This window comes from Pseudophryne corroboree, chromosome 9 (assembly GCF_028390025.1).
Source record: "Pseudophryne corroboree isolate aPseCor3 chromosome 9, aPseCor3.hap2, whole genome shotgun sequence".
NCBI lineage: Eukaryota > Metazoa > Chordata > Amphibia > Anura > Myobatrachidae > Pseudophryne > Pseudophryne corroboree.
This window is the reverse complement of record NC_086452.1, coordinates 254,667,567-254,689,957: the sequence shown is the minus strand read 5'-3', so window position 1 is coordinate 254,689,957 and position 22,391 is coordinate 254,667,567. Positions and strand designations below refer to the sequence as shown.

The 22,391-nt window shown below is 48.0% G+C and overlaps 1 protein-coding gene across 1 annotated transcript in view; it reads left to right on the top strand.

Annotated features, from left to right (window-relative positions):
- Positions 1 to 22,391, top strand: part of TPR (translocated promoter region, nuclear basket protein) — a 605,901-nt gene that overhangs the window by 558,124 nt on the left and 25,386 nt on the right. Inside the window, exon 49 of the mRNA XM_063940231.1 lies at positions 20,046 to 20,161. Within this exon, the coding sequence (XP_063796301.1) occupies positions 20,046 to 20,161 (116 nt within the window). The remainder of the gene's footprint in view (positions 1 to 20,045; positions 20,162 to 22,391) is intronic.

Genomic DNA, 22,391 nt, shown 5'->3' with positions numbered 1-22,391 from the left:
TGGGGTCTCCATCTGTATGTGTTCAAGGAAATAACAGACCTTTGGGGCTTACCCCAAATAGACATGATGGCCTCTCGTCTCAACAAGAAGCTTTGGAGTTATTGTTCCAGGTCGAGAGTACCACAGGCAGTGGACGCCCTGGTGTCTCCGTGGGTGTTCCAGTCGGTGTACGTGTTTCCACCACTCCCACTCATCCCAAGAATCCTAAAGCTCATAAGAAGAACAAGGGTTCAAGCGATCCTCATTGCCCCAGACTGGCCAAGAAGGGCTTGGCAAGCGGACCTTCTGTATCTACTGCGAGAAGAACCAAGGCCTCTTCCTCTTTGGGAGGACCTGCTGCAGTAGGGGCCGTTCGCTTATCAAGACTTACCGCGGCTACGTTTGACTGCATGGAAGTTGAGCGCCTGATACTTGCTCGAAAGTGCATTCCGAAGAAGGACATAGCTACCCTGATTCAGGCTAGGAAAGGGGTAACGTCTAAACATTACTATCGTATTTGGAAGAAATATGTCTCTTGGTGTGAGTCCAAGAAGTTTCCTAAGGTGGAGTTTCAACTCGGACGTTTTTTCCTCTTCCTGCAAGCAGGAGTGGATATGGGCCTGAGGTTAGGATCCATTTTCTTTCAGAAACAATTTGCTGCCCTCCCTGAGGTTCAGACTTTTTTTAAGGGAGTTCTACACATCCAACCTCCCTTTGTACCGCCTACGGCGCCTTGGGACCTTAACGTGGTGTTGCAGTTCCTCCAGTCGGATTGGTTTGAGCCTCTACAAGAGGTTGAGGTCAAATTTCTTACATAGAAGGCGGTCACGTTGTTGGCCTTAGCTTCTGCTAGATGCGTGTCTGAATTGAGGGCTTTATCCTGTAAAAGTCCTTACTTGATCTTCCATGAAGATAGAGCTGAGCTCAGAACACGTCAGCAGTTTCTTCTGAAGGTTGTGTCGGCATTTTATATCAACCAACCTATTGTGGTGCCAGTGGCTACTGACTCCTCAATTACATTAAAGTCCTTGGACGTTGTAGGAGCTCTGAAGATATATGTGAAGAGAACTTCTCGTCACAGAAAGTCGGACTCTCTTTTTGTCCTATATGATCCCAAGAAAATTGGGTGTCCTGCTTCTAAGCAGACTATTTCTCGCTGGATTATCCAGCACGCTTCTTCTACGGCAGGACTGCCGTGTCCAAAATCTGTTAAGGCCCACTCTACTCGTAAGATGGGGTCTTCCTGGGCGGCTGCCCGGGGTGTCTCAGCAGTGCAACCTTGCCGAGCTGCAACTTGGTCTGGGTCGAACACGTTTGCAAAGTTTTAGACGTTCGATACTTTGGCCTCTGATGATCTGAAGTTAAGTCAATCAGTTTGCAGGAGCCTCCACGCTCTCCCTTCCGTTCTGGGAGCTTTGGTACATCCCCATGGTACTAATGTGGACCCCAGCATCCTCTAGGACGTAAGAGAAAATAGGATTTTGGTACCTACCGCTAAATCCTTTTCTCGTAGTCCGTAGAGGATGCTGGGCACCTGCCCAGCGCTTCGTTTTCCTGCAAACTTTATTTGGTTCAGTACAACTTCGTTTGCATTGTTACTTGGTAAGTAATGTTTCAGCAGTTGCTGAGTGTTCAAGCTTCGTTGGCTTCTCGTGCCTTGTATGTGTGAGCTGGTACGAATCTCGCCACTATCTGTGTATAATCCTTCTTTCGAAGATGTCCGTCTCGGGCACAGTTTCTACACTTAGTCTGGTAGGAGGGGCATAGAGGGAGAAGCCAGCCCACACTCTCAAACTCTTAAAGTGCCCATGGTACTAATGTGTACCCCAGCATCCTCTACGGACTACGAGAAAAGGATTTACAGTCTCGCCGGCGAGACGCTCCTATCCAGGGGCCGTCTGTCCAGTCCTTTCAGTTTCACAGATTTCGATCGAAGGCCAGAGGTGCCTCCAGTGCGGTTAGAGGCACCAGAGGTAAGTCCAGAAAACCTGCAAGCACCAGTTCTCAGGAGCAGTCCACCGGTTCTGCTACCACTAAGGCCTCGGCATGACTGTGCCCACCTACCCCCGAGCAAATCTCAAGGTAGGAGCTCGACTGTATCACTTCAGTCGCGCCTTGGAGACTTCCTGCATGGATGCCTGGGTCAGAGAGCTTGTTTCTCAGGGCTACAAGCTGGTGTTCGACAGTACTCAACCAACCCCCCCCCCCCCTGCCCCCACCTTCCAGGCACTGCCCTTCAGCCTGTCTATAGCCCCGAGGGTATTCACGAAGGTGATGGCAGAGATGATGCTTCATCTCCGGGTCCAGGTGGTCAATGTGGTCCCTTATCTGGACAATCTTCTGATAAAGGCAAGATCTAGGGAGCTTTTGTTGCTCCGTATCGGCCGCACCATCCATCTTCTGTCAAACCATGGGTGGATCCTCAACTTACAGAAGTTCCACCTGGAGCCAACTCGGAGGCTCCTGTTCCTGGGGATGTAGCTGGATACTGTGGCACAGAAGATGTTTCTACCAGAGGACAAGGCGAAAACACTTCAGGAGATGGTCCGCATGGTGCTCCGACCTACTCGAGTGTCTGTACATCTTTGCAGAAGATTGTTAGGAAAGTTAGTTGCCTCATACGAGACGATCCAGTATGGGAGGTTCCATGCCAGAACGTTTCATTTGGATCTCCTGAGCAAGTGGTCTGGCTGTCATCTACAGATGCATCGGATGATTCAGCGGTCACCTCAGGCCAGGATTTTCCTCCTGTGGTGTCTACAGTCCCCCAACCTCCTGGAAGGCCGCAGTTTCGGTATTCAGGATTGGACCCTCTTCAGGACGGATGCGAGTCTGAGAGGATGGGGAGCTGTCACCCAAGGGGCGCAGTTCCAGGGCAGGTGGTCAGCCCACAAAAGCCTCCTTCCAATCAACATTCTAGAACTTCGAGCGATCTACAATGCCCTGCTTCAAGCCTCTCCTCTACTCAAGGATCACGTAATCCAGGTACAGTCTGACAACGCCACGGCGGTGGCGTATATATCAATCGACAAGGAGGGGCAAAAAGCAGAGCCTCATGCGAGAGGTTTCAAAGATACTCCTCTGGGCGGAAAGAAATGCAAGAGCCATGTCAGCGATCTACATTACAGGTGTGGACAACTGGGAGGCGGACTTCCTGAGTCGTCACAATCTCCACCCGTGGGAGTGGGGGCTCCACCATCTGGTGTTCCAGCAGATCGACCTGTGGGGTTGCCCACAAATAGACATGATGGCTTCTCGTCTCAACAAGAAACTTCCCTGGTATTGCTCACGAACCAGGGACCCTCAGGCGAGGGCAGTGGACACATTGGCGTCACCTTGGCCGTACCGGCTAGTCTACCGGTTTCCTCAGATCCCGTTGCTCCCAATGGTGCTAAAGCGAATCAGGAATCAAGGTGTCCAAGCAATTCTGATTGCCCCGGATTGGCCTCTGAGGGTGTGGTATGCTGATCTTCTGGACATGTCTGTCGAAGTCCCTTGGCCTCTACCACTAAGAAGAGATCTTCAACAAGGACTGTTCGTCTTTCCGGACTTACGGCAACTTCGTTTGACGGCATGGAGGTTGAGCCGAACATCCTAGCTCACAAAGGCCTTTCCAAGAAGGTTACTACTACCATGGTTCAAGCCAGGAAACCAGTAACGTCAAAACACTATCATATCTGGAGAAGATATGTCTTCTGTTCCGAGGAACGCATGTATCCGCCTGCAGAGTTTCACTTGTGACGTTTTCTGCAGGCTGGTGTAGATAAGGGCTTACGTCTGGGTTCCATTAAGGTCCAGATTTCAGCCCTCTCCATTTTCATCCAGAAAAATATTGGCAGTGTTGCCAGAAGTTCAGACTTTCTTGCAAGGGGTACTCCACATACAACCACCTTTTGTGCCACCTACGGCACCCTGGGATTTGGATGTAGTGTTGGCATTTCTACAGTACTCCTGGTTTGAACCTCTGATGACGGTAGAAGACAAGTACCTCACGTGGAAGATGGTGATGTTACTGGCCCTGGCTTCTGCTTGACATGTCTCAGAATTGGGGTACCTATCGTGTAAAAGTCCGTACTTGGTCTTTTACGAGGACAGAGCAGAGCTCCGGCCTAGACAGCAGTTCCTGCTGAATGTTGTCTTTCACCTGAATCAACCTATTGTGATTCCGTCCAGTTCTGAAACTTCTCCTCCGGAGGCATTGGATGCTGTGCATGCCTTGAAGATCTATGTCAAGCGCACAGCTCGGGTCAGAAAAAACGGATTCCATGTTTGTGCTCTATGATGCGCAGAAGAAGGGTTGCCCTGCTTCAAAGCAGTCCATTGCTCGTTGAATTAGGCTATCTAACAGTCCTATGTGTCGGCAGCCTTACCTTTTCCTAAGTCTCTGAAGGCTCACTCTTCAAGATCAGTAGGCTCTTTCTTGGCGGCTGCCCATGGAGTCTCGGCCTTGCAACTATGCCGAGCTGCTACCTGGTCGGAGAAACACCTTTGTGAAGTTATACAAGTTTGATACCCTGGCCAAAGAGGATACCCAGTATGGGCAGCCGGTGCGGCAGCAGTCTCCATACGTTTCGCCCTTTCTGGAAGCTTTGGGACATCCACATCGTACTAGTTACCCCCAATATATCCCGTATGGATGCTAGAAAAAATAGGATTTTAATACCTACCGGTAAATCCTTTTCTCGTAGTCCATAAGGGATATTGGGCGCCAGCCTCGGTGCATTGACTTTTCTGCAGGTTCTTGTTCTATAGTTACCTGTTCAGCTGTTGCCAGCCGTTGCTGGTTGTTATGTTTGTGGTGTGCTGGTATGTAAATCTCACCACCTTTTGTTATCATGTTCCTTCTCTCATGCTGTATATGTCCTTTCTCCTTTGAGTACGTTTTTACCTATAACTGCCTGTGAGAGGGGGCATAGAGGGGAGGAGCCAGCACACCCAGTTGAAGAAATTTAAAGTACACTGGCTCCTTTGGACCCCGTCTATACCCCATTGTACTAGTTTACGCCAATATCCCTTATGGACTACGAGAATAGGATTTATCGGTAGGTATAAAAATCCTATTTTTATTTTATTTTTTCACCCCCCTGCAGCCTGAACCCGCCATGCTGGACGTTTTTATTAAAGGGGCAATCATGTGCAAGGCTAAACCATGCCGTGTACATGATTGCCCCTTTTAAAAAAAAAAAAAAAAAATTCAGAGTTCGGCCGGCATCCCGGAGTTCTGACTTCATTACATCCCTGCCCGTGTGGCAGAATAAAATAGGGATATGCAAGGAAAGCAGAGACACTCCCATACTATGCAATAAACAATAAGGGTTTTATTTTGTACATCAGCAATGTTTTAGTTTATCTGCCTTCTTCCTTAAGTTATATTCCATAATTATATTAAAATTAAAATGGCTGATCTGTCTACTTGTCATTACAACCTTCTGTGATGCTGGTGTCAATTCACAGCACACACAGAGAATGTATGAAAAGAGACCATTACTTAGTGTGATACCCTCATGTACTGTATATTTGGTACATGTTCAGTTAAATTCTCAGTGCGCAATACATACTGGTATATTCAATTAAAGTCGGATCCATTCCGACATGCATTTTTCGTAATGGAACCAAAAAGCCCTATTCAATGAGCGGCCAAATCAGACTGTCGACGGCAGCAGGGGACGCGCTGCCGGGATTGAGAAGCCTGGCCAGGGGGACGCCCTGCTCAATCCGAATTTCTGATTGAAATTATCAGAAATAGGACCAAAACCTGTCAAATTTGTTCCTGTTTCAAACAGAAGCACACGGATCGACGGCTATTCCACCGACCAACGTGCTTTCCGACAAGTCAAATTCCCCGACTTGTCGGAATAAAAAGCCGGGAATTGAATAGGTCGGAACCCCTTCCGACCTGAAAAAGTCGAAAACTGACGTCTTTCCGACAAGATGGCAGTTTTGACAGCAATTGAATATACCCCATAGCCTTGTAAAGTATTATCAGTTTTAAGAAATTGTACTTATCAACAACTTATTTAAGGAGATATGCCCATAAAATTAAAGACCCACATACATTATGTAATATGTTCAAATAGATCAAATATTGTAAACAGAAATTCAAAGTGAAAAGTGCTTATCTGACATCAGCTCTTGGATCCCCTATTCCTATATCAGGAGTAGTTAGAGGGCATAAAATACCCCAAGGACTGTCTGTCCTGGACACATTTTGGATCATTTTATTCCATATATATTTATATTGATGTGAATAACATCCTAGAATTATTATTCCAGAGGCATTGTTTACTGTGCACTACTTGTAATGCAAAGTAGGTCATACTGGAGACCCTCTGCTACCATTTATGTATATATAGTGGTGTAGAATTTGTTACAATCTGCATAGAATTGAATGCTCATTTATGTTTGTAATTTCTGCATTTATAGGATTTTCTAGGGCACAGTGAATATATTGTTTCTCTGACGTCCTAGTGGATGCTGGGAACTCCGTAAGGACCATGGGGAATAGCGGCTCCGCTGGAGACTGGGCACAACTAAAGAAAGCTTTAGGACTACCTGGTGTGCACTGGCTCCTCCCTCTATGACCCTCCTCCAGACCTCAGTTAGAATTTTGTGCCCGGCCGAGCTGGATGCACACTAGGGGCTCTCCTGAGCTCCTAGAAAAGAAAGTATATTTTAGGTTTTTTATTTTCAGTGAGATCTGCTGGCAACAGACTCACTGCTACGAGGGACTTAGGGGAGAGAAGCGGACCTACCTGCTTGCAGCTAGCTTGGGCTTCTTAGGCTACTGGACACCATTAGCTCCAGAGGGATCGAACACAGGCCCAGCCTCGGTCGTCCGGTCCCGGAGCCGCGCCGCCGTCCCCCTTGCAGAGCCAGAAGCAAGAAGAACGTCCAGGAAATCGGCGGCAGAAGACTCCGGTCTTCATTAAGGTAGCGCACAGCACTGCAGCTGTGCGCTATTGCTCCCTGTGCACACCACATACTCCGGTCACTGATGGGTGCAGGGCGCTGGGGGGGGGGGGGGGGGGGGGCGCGCGCCCTGGGCAGCAATTAGAGTACCTTAAGAGTGGCAAATCACACATAATATAGCCTAATAAGCTATATATGTGTAAAATACCCCTGCCACATTATGATTATAAGAGCGGGAGAAGTCCGCCGAAAAAGGGGCGGGGCTATCTCCCACAGCACACTGGCGCCATTTTCTCTTCACAGTGCAGCTGGAAGACAGCTCCCCAGGCTCTCCCCTGTAGTTTTCAGGCTCAAAGGGTTAAAAAGAGTGGGGGGGCCACTAAATTTAGGTGCAAAATCTGTGTATTATAGCAGCTATAAGGGAAAAATCACTGTGGGTAGTGTGAATCCCTGCATTATATAGCGCTCTGGTGTGTGCTGGCATACTCTCTCTCTGTCTCCCCAAACGACTTTGTGGGGTCCGGTCCTCAGTCAGAGCATTCCCTGTGTGTGTGCGGTGTGTCGGTACGGCTGTGTCGACATGTTTGATGAGGAGGCTTATGTGGAGGCGGAGCAGATGCCGATAAATGTGATGTCACCCCTTGCGGGATCGACACCTGAGTGGATGGACATGTGGAAGGAATTACGTGACAGTGTCAACTCCTTACATAAAAGGTTTGACGACATAGCAGATGTGGGACAGCCGGCTTCTCAGCCCGTGCCTGCCCAGGCGTCTCAAAAGCCATCACGGGCCCTAAAACGCCCACTACCTCAGATGGCAGACACAGATGTCGACACGGATACTGACTCCAGTGTCGACGACGATGAGACTACTGTACATTCCAATAGAGCCACCCGTTACATGATTACGGCAATAAAAAATGTGTTGCACATTTCTGATATTACCCCAGGTACCACAAAAAAGGGTATTATGTTTGGGGAGAAAAAAGCTTCCAGTGGTTTTTCCCCCATCTGATGAACTAAATGTGTGAAGAAGCGCGAGTTTCCCCCGATAAGAAACTGGTAATTTCTAAAAGATTACTAATGGCGTACCCTTTCCCGCCAGAGGATAGGTCACGTTGGGAGACATCCCTTAGGGTGGATAAAGCGCTCACACGTCTGTCAAAGAAGGTGGCACTACCGTCTCAGGACACGGCCGCCCTAGAGGAGCCTGCAGATAGAATGCAGGAGGCTATCCTGAAGTCTGTATATACACACTCAGGCATTATACTGAGACCAGCTATTGCTTCAGCATGAATGTGCAGTGCTACAGCTGCGTGGTCAGATTCTCTGTACCTTTAGACAGGGACACTATATTGCTAACCATAGAGCATATTAAAGACGCAGTCTTATACATGAGAGATGCACAGAGGGATAATTGCCGACTGGCATCTAAAATAAACGCAATGTCCATTTCTGCCAGGAACTCGGCAGTGGACAGGTGATGCTGATTCTAAAAGGCACATGGAAGTTTTGACTTACAAGGGTGAGGAGTTGTTTGGGTATGGTCTCTCGGACCTCGTTTCCACAGCTACAGCTGGGAAATCAACATTTTGCCCCATGTTCCCTCACAGCCAAAGAAAGCACCGTATTATCAGGTACAGTCCTTTCAGCCCCGGAAAGGCAAGCGGGTTAAAGGCGCGTCCTTTCTGCCAAGAGGTAGAGGGAAAAAGCTGCAGCATACAGCCAGTTCCCAAGAACAAAAGTCCTCCCCCGCTTCCTCTAAGTCCACCGCATGACGCTGGGGCTCCACAGGCGGAGCCAGGTACGGTGGGGGCCCATCTCAAGAATTTCAGCGACCAGTGGGCTCGCTCACGGGTGGATCCCTGGATTCTACAGGTAGTATCTCAGGGGTACAAGCTGGAATTCGAGACGTCTCCCCCTCGCCGTTTCCTCAAATCTGCCTTGCCGACAGCTCCCTCAGACAGGGAGACAGTGCTGGAGGCAATTCACAAGCTGTATTCGCAGCAGGTGATAGTCAAGGTACCCCTTCTTCAACAGGGACGGGGTTACTATTCCACAATGTTTGTGGTACCGAAACCGGACGGTTCGTGAGACCCATTTTAAATTTGAAATCCTTGAACACTTATATACGAAGGTTCAAGTTCAAAATGGAATCGCTCGGTGGCCTAGCGGTAATAGGGAGAGGACGCATCGGAACAGGGCTCTGACTCCAACCCTGTTTAAAAACCCCCTACAGGTACTCACAGCCATATATATCTCCCCCCGTGCTCCCCCACTGTACCTGGACACCTCCTGTGCTGACCGCGGACGATCGCGGAGCCGAGGGACTGATTGTCCGGATTGCGGCCTAGGTGCTCCGAGGATCCGGGGACTAGAGTGCGGCGCTTACCCGCTTCCTGAGCTCCGGGAGGCGGGCGCCACGCGATCGCGCACAGAGACGCACAGAGGGGCCGTGGATATTCCCCCGACATCCCTCCACTGCCTGACACTATCCCTGACCCCTTGAGGGCTCCATCAGCTGGGACTCCTGCCAGGGGGAGACTCCAGGGCAGAGTATAACTGTGAGGGGATCGTCTCCTGTGAGCTGCGGCGGCCATCTTGGATTCACAAGAGAAATATTAGATTTGCCTGTCTGCTGCCTGTCGTGATCCTGGTAGCTGCAGGTGGAGTACTTGGACCCACTGCACACTCCTGCATCCAGTGGAGGGGCCCCCTGGTTGCTGACCCTTACCTATCGGTGACCAGAGCTGCAGACGCTTTTGTGAATCACACAGGACCTAAGTATCACTCAGTGGAAGCAGTGATTGAAAGATCATCCTCCACTACGTCTCTGCATACGGTGTCCTCCTTGTTTCCACATGCGATATTCTCCCGGACGTGAGCTACTAGATATACTGCACACTGCTGGACAGGTCCCTGTGTCTTCTCACGGATTCCCACCCCTCCTGGGTCACGTCACACCGCTTCCACCGCATCGAAACTTTCTATTTTCTTTGAGCACACTTGCTACACTTTTGAAAATGCCTGGCTCTGGGGCAGCTTCCATGCACGCCTAAGGTTGGACGGAGCGACCCCCCTGGGTGATCTCGCCCTTTATTTCCCCCACACCCGTACCTGCTTGGTCTCCATAATCCCCCTGCCTATACTTATTTAGTGTTTACCCACTCAGCACTGGCCTGGTCCACATGCAGAAATCCTCGTCAAAGACTCCTAAACAAGGGGGTGCTGATATATCTCAACACTTCACTAGGGCCACCAAAGGCATTCAACAAAGGGGCCCACCCTCCCCAGTCCAAAGCTTAATGGAGACTCCAGCTAAATCGGCCCCGGCACTTTCCACGAAAGATGATATTTTGGCCCTCCGCTCTCTCATTACTGACTTTAAGGGAATCCCTGGAATCCAAGCTAGATAGTGCAGTGACCTCCATTAGGTCAGATATCTCCTCCCTCGCCTCCAGAGCTACTAAAATGGAGTCAAGACAAGATGCCTTCCAAAAAGCTCTAAATGACACGGGCAGGGACCTAGACCACGTGATTTCTGAACTCGCTGACCTCCGCACTAAAAATGAGGACCTGGAAAATCGCGAACGCAGATGTAACCTCCGCATTCGAAACATCCCGGAATCTGTTACTGCGGACAATCTAGAGCCCTATCTCCACACTCTCTTCGCCTTTTTGCTACCGGACCTTGGCGACACTCATCTTCCACTAGAAAGATCTCACCGGGCCCTACGTCCCAAACCCAGAGAGGGTGAACCCCCCCATGATGTGATCCTGTGCTTTCTTAAATTCAAAGACAAGGAGAGGGTCCTTTTCTCTACGCGAGGCAAATCCTCTTCAAATCATCCACACTTCAATTTTTCCACGATCTGGCCCCCCTCACCATCGCCAAACGAAGGGAACTTCGTGATCTCACTAAGGCTCTACGGGATAGGAATATCAGGTATCGTTGGGGGTTTCCCTTCAAGTTGATTGTGGATCTTCACGGAAAGACTGTTATTGTACGGGATCCTCGTGAGGGCAAAGACCTATTATCACACATCGAAGAATCGGGACCCTCCCCTGATTCGGATCACCCCAATTAACACCATATTACAGTACCAAGCAGGACTTCTTCAGGACCCCCCTCCCCGATGAACTCACTCCAATCCAGGCAGCGGTCTTAAGACTTTTAACACCTTTGGCGTTTCATTACCCTACCTTTGCAGACACTGCCTGAGCGTAATTTCTGATTTTTGCTACTGTACAACTCTGAGTGTCTCCTCAACCCCCCCCCCCCCTTTTTTTTTTTTTTTTTTTTTTTTGTCTCCTGTTTTAACTTCAGGATGGTTACATATGCTGTTAATCTATATTCTCCTGCTATTAATGTTTTCCTTCCCTATGTGCACCCTACCATGGTTCAGATTCCAGGCATGCACTCCTTGCTATTTGAACCATTTGATGTTATTTGTCGCACATGCCTCAGCAATATTCTCCAGAACCCGTGACGTATACGTTCCCCTCATACAGTGGGGCGACATATCACACTTATGGCACCAAGTAGCATTTTTCTATAGGGGTGTCCTATGTTTTTTTTGTGTTTTTTTTCCTCTTTATCCTCTCCCCTCCCCCCTTGCTGAATTCGCTCCGTACCCTGCAGATGTCCTCACGTTCTCGACCTACGTAGGTTCAACATCCCACCCCTATCAAACCCACCTGAGCTCCATATTAGCTCACCTCTAGTACCACACCATGTGCGCCCTCTCATGCTTTTTCCACCCTGGTTGACCAGGTATCGGGCCTGCTCTCAGAGCCATCCTGACATTTCTATTAATGCCTAGATTATAGGATTGCTACATCTATGGTTAGACTTTACCCTCACGCTTTTACTGTTTCCCCTCACTGGGTGTGCTCTTGTATGGTTTGACTTTTCTAAATGTACCATTTGTTACTTGAATCAATAGGTATGGTAGGTGGTGTATTCACCAAAATCCGTATTAGGCATGTTCTCCCCAATTGTTGGGGCTGTTTTTCACAACTGTAGCGTTGCTCCGCATTTTACCGTGGGGTTTCCCTCCCTTTTTTTTTTCTCTATCCCCCATTCCCCTTTCCTCTATCGCCCAGGGGTGCTCGCTCCCCCCCCCTGACCTTTGCATATATACCTCTAACTTGTAAATCTTTTCACTTTCCTTCCCACTACGTTCTCAACACACCACTCTCCGCTCCCTCATAACCTTTTCTCTTTTAACGATATCCCCTTTTTTTTTTCTATTTCTTTTTTCTTATTTCTTTATTTTTCACGCTTATCTCTGGGGCGTTCAGGAGATTCTTTTTCCTTCGCCCACTTGGATTCTTAAATCCTATTTGTCGAGTACCTACCACTACGTTGCGTCGGGTGTTATCTTCTCTCACCTAACTTTTCTGCTACACTCAACCCGACCCAAGTAGAGTACTCTTCACCTTTCTCCCTCTCCTTTTATTCTCTTATATATATTTTTTCTTTTCCTTTTTACTTTCTCTCTCCCTCCTCTCTCTCTCTCTCTCTCTCTCTCTCTCTCTCTCCCTCCTTTCCTCACTCTTCCTCTTTTTTCTCTTCTTGACACTAAGCGAGCCGTTTCTCCTATCCAGTCTTCCCTACCCATATCTCTCTTACTCTTGCCTTACTTCTCACCCACCATGCCCTTCACCATAGCTTCCATGAATGTCCGAGGCCTTAATGTCCCCCAGAAACGGTCACACCTGTTTCGCACGATCCGCACTCTACAAGCAGACATAGTCCTACTCCAGGAAACTCACTTCAGGAACCCAGACCACCCCACCATAGCTTCTAAACGATTCTCCACGGTATTTTATTCTTCAAGCAGCTCCAAACATAATGGAGTGGCTATTATGATTAGCAACAAACTTCCCTTTGTTCTATCCTCGGTTCACACTGACGCGGATGGGAGGTATATTATTTTAGTTGGCAGGCTGGGTCACCTAGAAGTGACCATTGCAAACATATACGCTCCCAACTCGGGACAACAACGATTCTTTAAAACTTTTTTCACCGATCTACATAAACATAGAGCGGGCTATGTATTCTTGGGAGGTGACTTTAACGCAGTACTTGACCCGCTCCTTGACAGATCCACTCCCCAGAGAGGCACCCGCCCCAGCCCAATCTCCCTTGCTTTTTCTAAACAGATAAAAGAAGCCTCTTTGTTTGATACATGGCGAGCCCTCAACCCGTCCTCCAAGGACTACACTTTTTTTTCCGCACCGCATTGCTCATACTCCAGAATTGACTACCTGTTCTGTGGTCCTATGGCCACCAAACATATCCTATCCTCTTCCATCGTTCCTAATGTCTGGTCAGATCACTCCTCAATAACTGTTGCTTTTGACCTCTTAGACGTACCTAACTCCCGCCTTTCCTGGCGCCTAAATGAAACTCTCCTTAAGATCCCATCCTTTAAATCTAAAATAGAAGATGTTTTGACTGACTACTTTTCCTTAAATAATCCTCCCACGGGCTGTTCCCCTTTAGTCTGGGAGGCACACAAGGCGGTCCTCCGTGGTCACATAATTAGCTTTGCCTCGCACCGTAATAGGGAACATAAGATACTTCTCAAATCTCTCACCGACCAAGTCCACACCTTTGACTCTCTTCATAAGAAAAATCCCACGGATGCTAATTATAAACAGCTATTTGCCGCCAAGGCAGCTCTTAATGCCCTCCTGACAGAAAAAATCGAGAAATCCCTCCGTTGGCTTAATCAGCGCTTCTACGAAAAGAGTAATAAAGCTGACTCACTCCTAGCAAACAGACTGAAGGCTCGTAAAGCTCTCACATCTATTGCATCGATCAAAGACTCCAACGGCACTACTCACTATAACCCTTCGGACATCAATTCTATCTTCAAGGAATACTACACACGACTATACAATTCCCCAGACATTGACTCCGCTGCTTCTGATGCACGTATACCCACCCCAGACTATTTAGCTTCATGCTCTTTGCCAAAACTAGACTGCCCCACTTCCGAGGCACTATGCCGTCCTATCTCAGAGGAGGAGGTACTTGCAGCTCTTCAGATGCAAAAGCCGTCCAAAGCCCCGGGCCCCGATGGCCTACCTTTCGCATATTACAAAACATTTGGAAGCTCTCTTGTTCCCCACCTAACTTCACTTTTCAATAAAGTTTTTGCTGGCGACTGTTTCCATAGCGAAACCACTAAAGCTTTAATTACGGTCATCCCCAAGCCAGGAAAAAATCGACTACTGGTCTCTAACTACCGTCCCATATCCCTTTTAAACACGGACCTTAAACTTTTCGCAAAAATACTGGCCTTACGTCTCAACCCGCTCCTCCCATCTCTAATACACCCCGACCAAGTCGGTTTTGTTCCCTCCCGTCAAGCTCTAGATAACACTAGACGTACCATTGCCCTGGTTCACCACGCTAACGTTAACAGGCTCTCCTCTATGCTATTAGCTTTGGACGCAGAAAAGGCTTTTGATAGTCTCCTGGGATTTTCTCACTCAAACTCTCCATAGTTTTGGTTTCCAAGGTGAATTCCTCCACGCCATTACAGCACTCTACCACAACCCCTCCACTTCGGTCCTCACAAACGGCATCCTTTCGGACTCCTTTCCCATTGCTAACGGCACACGCCAAGGCTGCCCCCTCTCACCCCTTATTTTTGCTTTAATAATAGAACCCCTGGCATGTCGTATTCGACTTAACCCGGACATCTCGGGCTTCACCGTCAAGGATTCACAATACAAACTCTCCCTCTTTGCCGACGACGTTCTTCTAACACTTACCAATCCAATAATCTCCCTGCCTAATCTATTTAAGGAACTAACCTTATATGGGGACCTCTCCGGTTATAGAATTAATAATGATAAATCAGAAGCCCTGCCCCTACATGTTCCAACGGACACATTGACACTGCTCAAATCCAACTTTGACTTCACTTGGCGTCACAGCTCCATCAACTACTTAGGTATCCATATTACTAAATCGTATCACTCATTATTTGAAGCGAATTACCCCCCCCCCCTATTTAAAAAAATATCTCAGGGAATTCTATCTTGGCGAAAACACTTTATTTCTTGGATAGGTAGGATTAACGCTATTAAAATGAATGTTCTCCCCAAATTACTATACCTTTTCCAGACCCTGCCTATCCCGGTTCCACCCCGTACCCTGAAAACTCTCCAGACCCAATTCTGCAAATTCATTTGGAATGATAAGAAGCCCAGATTATGTAGGGAAATCCTGCAGAACAGTTCCATATGTGGAGGCTTGAGCCTTCCTTCCATTCCAAGATACTACCACGCCACGGTCCTGAGTCAATTAGTGGCCTGGCACTCCCCGCGATGTGTGAAACGGTGGGTGGACCTGGAGGGCGATCTGGCCCAGGTTGACTCCGTTTCTAGCATTCCGTGGCTTCCCAGACTACACCGACCTACAAACATCAAGTCCATTCCCACAGTATCCCTCACATCGTCGATCTGGGACTCACATCAAAATAAACTCCCCACGTATCCCCATCCCCCTTAACTCCTATCTGGAATAACCCTTCCTTCCCCCCGGGCCTCTCTCCTCATATGGCTTCTATCTGGTCCAGCGCAGGTATCACCCGTCTACACCACTTCCTCCATAATAACACACCCTACTCCTTTGCAGACCTCCAGGCAAAGCACTCTATCCCCACGTCCTCGTTCTACCAATATCTCCAAATCCGTGACTTCGCTCTGTCTGTTACGAGGAAAACGCCTATTTCTACTCTTCCCACCCCTCTCGAACGCCTCTGTATTCATTGCTCTATGTCCCGAGGCATTATTTCTACATTATATCGAACTGTTTTGACACCCGTCCCCCCTTCTCGTGCCCCGCATGAAATCGCCTGGGAATCTGACTTGGGGAACCCCCTCGAAGACTAAGTCTGGGACGATATACGTTCGACTATTTCTAAGTGCTCAATCAGTGTATCAGTTAGGGAAAACTCCTACAAGGTATATACACGATGGTATCTTGTTCCAGACCGCTTACATCAAATGTACCCCAATACGTCCAACCTTTGTTGGCGCCGGTGTGGTCAAGTTGGATCATTTTTCCATATTTGGTGGAGCTGTCCCAAGATCATCGTGCCCTTTTGGAAATTGGTCCAGAACCTGATTAATTCGGTCATTCCCTTTTGTCCCCCACTTCCTCCTATGGTGCTTCTTTTGTGTGCCCCGGCCTGCCAGCTGTCTAGACCCGAAAACAAACTGGTACTTCATATTTCTTGTGCCGCTAAGCTTCAAATTGCTAAATTATGGAAACAAACCTATCCTCCCACGCGTCAGGAACTGGTGAACCGTATTTGGTTTGTGGCTAGAATGGAACATCTTTCCTCTCTGCTAAACGACACTGTGGACAAATTTCATGAAGTATGGAATCCCTGGTACTCTGAATTTCAAATGGACCCACCAGGCCTTAACTGATACCTCATCACTTCCTCTTCTGCCTCCTCTCTTTTCATACCCGGCTCGTTCTCTCTTCTACGTTCTTTCCCCACTCCTCCTGCTCTCCTCCCCCACTCTCCCCTCCTCCCTTCGTTCATTCCTCCCCCTCGTTTTCTCTTTCACTCCTATTTCGCTCTTATATTTTCTCCCCCCTTTCTTTTTTTTTTCTTCCTAAACTCTCCCAGATGCTCCACTGGCTGGCCCTGGCGAGTAGTTCTTCTCATCTCCCTTGTCTTCTCTCCTTCTCTCTTTGGTCTTGTATCTGGTTTTCTATCTATTACTAATTTTTCTCTTTCTCTCTTGATATATCAGATTTTTATATACCCATTATCTATTTTGTTATAGTTTGATTTTATCCGTAATCCAGAGCATTATATTGAGAACTTATTATATATTCCTGTTTTCTCACGCTCTATACCAACCGTACTCCTGTCTTCTATGTAATGTTTTCGTTTGTTCTATTAATAAAACTTTAAGATTTAAAAAAAAATAAAAAAAAAATGGAATCGCTCAGGGCGGTTATTGCAAGCCTGGACGAAGGGGATTACATGGTATCACTGGACATCAAGGATGCTTACCTGCATGTCCCCATTTACCCCCCTCACCAGGAGTACCTCAGATTTGTGGTACAGGACTGTCATTACCAATTCCAGACGTTGCCGTTTGGTCTGTCCACGGCACCGAGGGTATTTACCAAGGTAATGGCAGAGATGATGATACTCCTTCGAAGGAAGGGAGTTATAATTATCCCGTACTTGGACGATCTCCTTATAAATGCGAGGTCCAGGGAACAGTTGTTGATCAGAGTAGCACTAGCTGGGTCAGTGCTACAACAGCACGGCTGGATCCTGAACATTCCGAAGTCGCAGCTGGTTCCTACAACGCGTCTACTGTTCCTGGGGATGGTTCTCGACACAGAACAGAAAAAAGTGTTTCTCCCGGAGGAGAAAGCCAAGGAGTTGTCATCTCTAGTCAGAGACCTCCTAAAACCAAAACAGGTGTCGGTGCACCATTGCACGCGAGTCCTGGGAAAGATGGTGGCTTCTTACAAAGCAATTCCATTCGGAGGGTTCCATGCAAGGATCTTTCAGTGGGATCTGTTGGACAGGTGGTCCGGATCGCATCTTCAGATGCATCGGCTGATAACCCTGTCTCCAAGGGCCAGGGTGTCGCTGTTGTGATGGCTGCAGAGTGCTCATCTTCCAGAGGACCGCAGATTCGGCATACAGGACTGGGTCCTGGTGACCTCGGATGCCAGCCTTCGAGGTTTGGGGGCAGTCACACAGGGAAGAAACTTCCAAGGACAATGGTCAAGTCAGGAGACTTCCCTACACATATATATTCTGGAACTAAGGGCCATTTGCAATGCCCTAAGTCAGGCAAGACCCCTGCTTCAAAACTAGCCGGTGCTGATCTAGTCAGACAACGTCACGGCGGTCGCCCATGTAAACCGACAGGGCGGCACAAGAAGCAGGATGGCAATGGCACAAGGATTCTCCGATGGGCGGAAAATCATGTGTTAGCACTGTCAGCAGTGTTCATTCCCGGAGTGGACAACTGGGAAGCAGACTTTCTCAGCAGACACGACCTCCACCCGGGAGAGTGGGGACTTCATCCAGAAGTCTTCCAAATGATTGTACACCATTGGGAAGGGCCACAGGTGGACATGATGGCGTCCCGCCTCAACAAAAAGCTAAAATGTTATTGCTCCAGGTCAAGGGACCCTCAGGCGATAGCTGTGGACGCTCTGGTAACACCGTGGGTGTACCAGTCGGTGTATGTGTTCCTTCCTCTGCCTCTCATACCCAAGGTACTGAGAGTAAGAACTATACTCGTGGTTCCGGATTGGCCAAGAAGATCTTGGTACCCAGAACTTCAAGAAATGATCTCAGAGACCCATGGCCTCTGCCGCTCAGACAGGACCTGCTGCAGCAGGGGCCCTGTCTATTCCAAGACTTACCGCGGCTGCGTTTGACGGCATGGCGGTTGAACACCGGATCCTGAAGGAAAAGGGCATTCCGGAGGAAGTTATCCCTATGCTAATTAAAGCTAGGAAAGAAGTGACCGCATATGGCGGAAATATATTGCGTGGTGTGAGGCCAGGAAGGCCCCAACGGAGGAATTCTGCTAGGTCGATTTCTGCACTTCCTACAGTCAGGGGTGACTATGGGCCTAAAATTGGGTTCCATTAAGGTCCAGATTTCGGCTCTATCGATTTTCTTCCAAAAAGAACTGGCTTCACTACCTGAAGTTCAGACATTTGTTAAGGGAGTGCTGCATATTCAGCCCCCTTTTGTGCCCCCAGTGGCACCTTGGGATCTCAACGTGGTGTTGGATTTCCTAAAGTCGCATTGGTTTGAACCACTTAAAACCGTGGAACTAAAATATCTCACGTGGAAAGTGGTCATGCTGTTGGCCTTGGCTTCGGCCAGGCGTGTGTCAGAATTGGCGGCTTTGTCTTGTAAAAGCCCTTATCTGATTTTCCATATGGATAGGGCGGAATTGAGGACTCGTCCCCAATTTCTCCAAAAGGTGGTTTCAGCGTTTCATTTGAACCAGCCTATTGTGGTGCCTGCGGCTACTCGTGACTTGGAGGACTCCAAGTTGCTGGACGTAGTCCGGGCCCTAAAAATCTATGTTTCCAGGACAGCTGGAGTCAGAAAGACTGACTTGCTATTTATCCTGCATGCGCCCAACAAGTTGGGTGCGCCTGCTTCAAAGCAGACTATTGCTCGCGGGATCTGTAGCACGATTCCACTTGCACATTCTGCGGCTGGACTGCCGCATCCTCAATCTGTAAAAGCCCATTCCACGAGGAAGGTGGGCTCTTCTTGGGCGGCTGCCCGAGGGGTCTCGGCTTTACAACTTTGCCGAGCAGCTACTTGGTCGGGGTCAAACACATTTGCTAAATTCTACAAGTTTGATACCCTGGCTGAGGAGGACCTAGAGTTCGCTCATTCGGTGCTGCAGAGTCATCCGCACTCTCCCGCCCGTTTGGGAGCTTTGATATAATCCCCATGGTCCTTACGGAGTTCCCAGCATCCACTAGGACGTCAGAGAAAATAAGATTTTACTCACCGGTAAATCTATTTCTCGTAGTCCGTAGTGGATGCTGGGCGCCCGTCCCAAGTGCGGATTGTCTGCAATACTTGTATAATAGTTATTGTTTAACTAAAGGGTTATTGTTGAGCCATCTGTTGAGAGGCTCAGTTATATTTCATACTGTTAACTGGGTATAGTATCACGAGTTATACGGTGTGATTGGTGTGGCTGGTATGAGTCTTACCCGGGATTCAAAATCCTTTCCTTATTGTGTCAGCACTTCTGGGCACCGTATCCTAACTGAGGTCTGGAGGAGGGTCATAGAGGGAGGAGCCAGTGCACACCAGGTAGTCCTAAAGCTTTCTTTAGTTGTGCCCAGTCTCCTGCGGAGCTGCTATTCCCCATGGTCCTTACGGAGTTCCCAGCATCCACTACGGACTACGAGAAATAGATTTACCGGTGAGTAAAATCTTATTTTTTTTAGCCCCTCACCGCAAATTGTGTGTGTACTGTATATTGAAGGAGAGGGCTCTCTAACAACAGTGGCAAACTATCAATCCGTTTAATACGTGTGTATATAAGTATATCCTTATATATAAGTGAAAGTGATATATTTGTTTTTTCTATTTTTAAAGAGTTAGCACAGAATCAACATTAGAGATTGAAACGCGACAAGAACAGGAGCCTGTCCAGCCCTCCGGAAGTGACCTTCCGTGCACTAGCCAAGACCCTCCTAGTTCTTCATCTGCAGGTAATTTAATTTTAAAGAGCAAGTCATTAAAGGAGCTGAAAACGTTATAAAGCCTTTCACACTCCCTTGTCTTCTTATCACAGTATATTATGGCAGCTCCTGTTTAGGTAACCCAGGCAACTGCTTAGTCCGTTACTACTGTATGTTTCATTTGTATCCGGGAAGGCTAGGTAAAACGTCTTGAGGGCAGTAGCTGTATGAGGAATGGCACATATCTGCTTTCAGGAGCAAGATAACATCATTTCCAATGCATCTTAAAAGCCACAAACTATTTAAAAAACCCTGGACAACTTATTTTTTTTTTTTAGTTGAAGTCACATATGGCAGCTGCACAATTAGTATATACTAGTGAGTCACACATACTATGGCAATATGCAGTCAGTGTCTATAGATATGACCACATACACCTAGCCTCAATACGCCATGGTGTAGAGAAATTACTTTTTCTTTAAATTTGTGTCGTCTTTGCACTGCAGACACATCAATCTGTACCAGTGACGCCTGTCTGTGACTTTAACCACACCGGAGTTAAGCCTAGTACAGACGGGGAGATTTACCCAGAGATGTGTGCTGAGTGCTCTATCACAGACCGCTCAGCACACATCTCTCCACCCCCCCGCCCCCCCCTTCCCTTCCCAGCACAACACAATGTATGCTGGGGGGGGGGGGGGGGGGCGCGCTCATTTCACCCAGCGGTGAAATGAGCGATGTGCTAGAATGTGTTTGCTTCCAGGCCAATCTAGCACCGGCGATGGTGACGTGCGGGGCCGCGCATCGCTGTCGCCCCTTTACCCGGTGCGATGTGTTCTTAATTTCTAAGCAATCTAGTCAGATTGCTTAGAAATTAAGTGAACATCGCTCTGTGTGTACGCCCCTTTAGTATTTCAAATGTGCTAAATGGTTTATCCAATTAGCCCTGACAAGCTGGCACTTATCGGGGATTATGTTTCGCTTGTCTCAGACATACGAAGCAAAATCCCTGATAGCCAGCCCTGAGAGACCCGCTTTGTTCGTGAAAAACACATGGGTCCAGGATCTTATTTTGGATCCCATGTGTTTTCAACTGAAAACTGGACTTTTTTGTCCTAACAAAACTGGCTATAATTGGATAGCCCAATTTTGACCACTTGGCTAAAAATTGCAATATTAGTATTTTTTGCCTGAAAAATTTGCGCTGCTAACAGGATACCCTCCAAAGATATAGATTTAAAGTGGCAGAATTTGATGTGAAAAAAAAGCTACGGCTGCTGCATCATAGCACTTCATATACATATACAGATTCAGACTTGTTCGCACATATATGTACAAGTGATGCATATCAAATTAAATGGGACCTGGCGTGTCGAGAAGGGCAGTTTATCACAGCAGAAAGAGTGTATAAGGACTCATTTATAGGGTCATACTGTTGACATTCTGCATGTTGACAACAGAAGGTCGCCAGTCATGATGTCGAAACAGTTTAAACTGACATTAGGGTTGACTAGAATCCGGAAGGCCGAACCCGGAAGTCGCGGCACGCGACACACACAGGCATCTCCATTCTCTCACAGCCGCTGCGGCAGCGTGCGCACCCGTGGACACAGCCAAAAGTCCCCCATCCCCTGCACCCAGCAAAAGTCCCCCATCCAAGTTTCCATGGACCAAGCAGGACACATAGGAGGATACACGGGACTGTGCACTTTTTAGGAGCGCTCCTTTACACACTGGATGGGTGAAGTATATCCATCAGCACTACACATTGCATGTGATAAATAACTAAATTAATCTCCCTCCAGTGGCTGTATCTTTTATATCAGAAACTTTGGTGGTTGAACTTTCCATTAAATCAGCAGCCAGTTTGTGTGGAGCCACTAACAATTCTATGCATGTGCATGCGTTTGAGCTTTTGATTGAAGTAACATTGCTCTAACCAAAGCGTCAGTCTGTGTGGCACTATTAACAACTTATGTGGAGTAACTAACAAATTTATTCTGTTCCCTTGTTTTGCACATGTTATTCATGTTTTAGTATGTTCATTTCTCTATCGTCCTTGTGGATGCTGGGGTTCCTGAAAGGACCATGGGGAATAGCGGCTCCGCAGGAGACAGGGCACAAAAAGTAAAGCTTTCCGATCAGGTGGTGTGCACTGGCTCCTCCCCCTATGACCCTCCTCCAGACTCCAGTTAGATTTTTGTGCCCGGCCGAGAAGGGTGCAATCTAGGTGGCTCTCCTAAAGAGCTGCTTAGAGAAA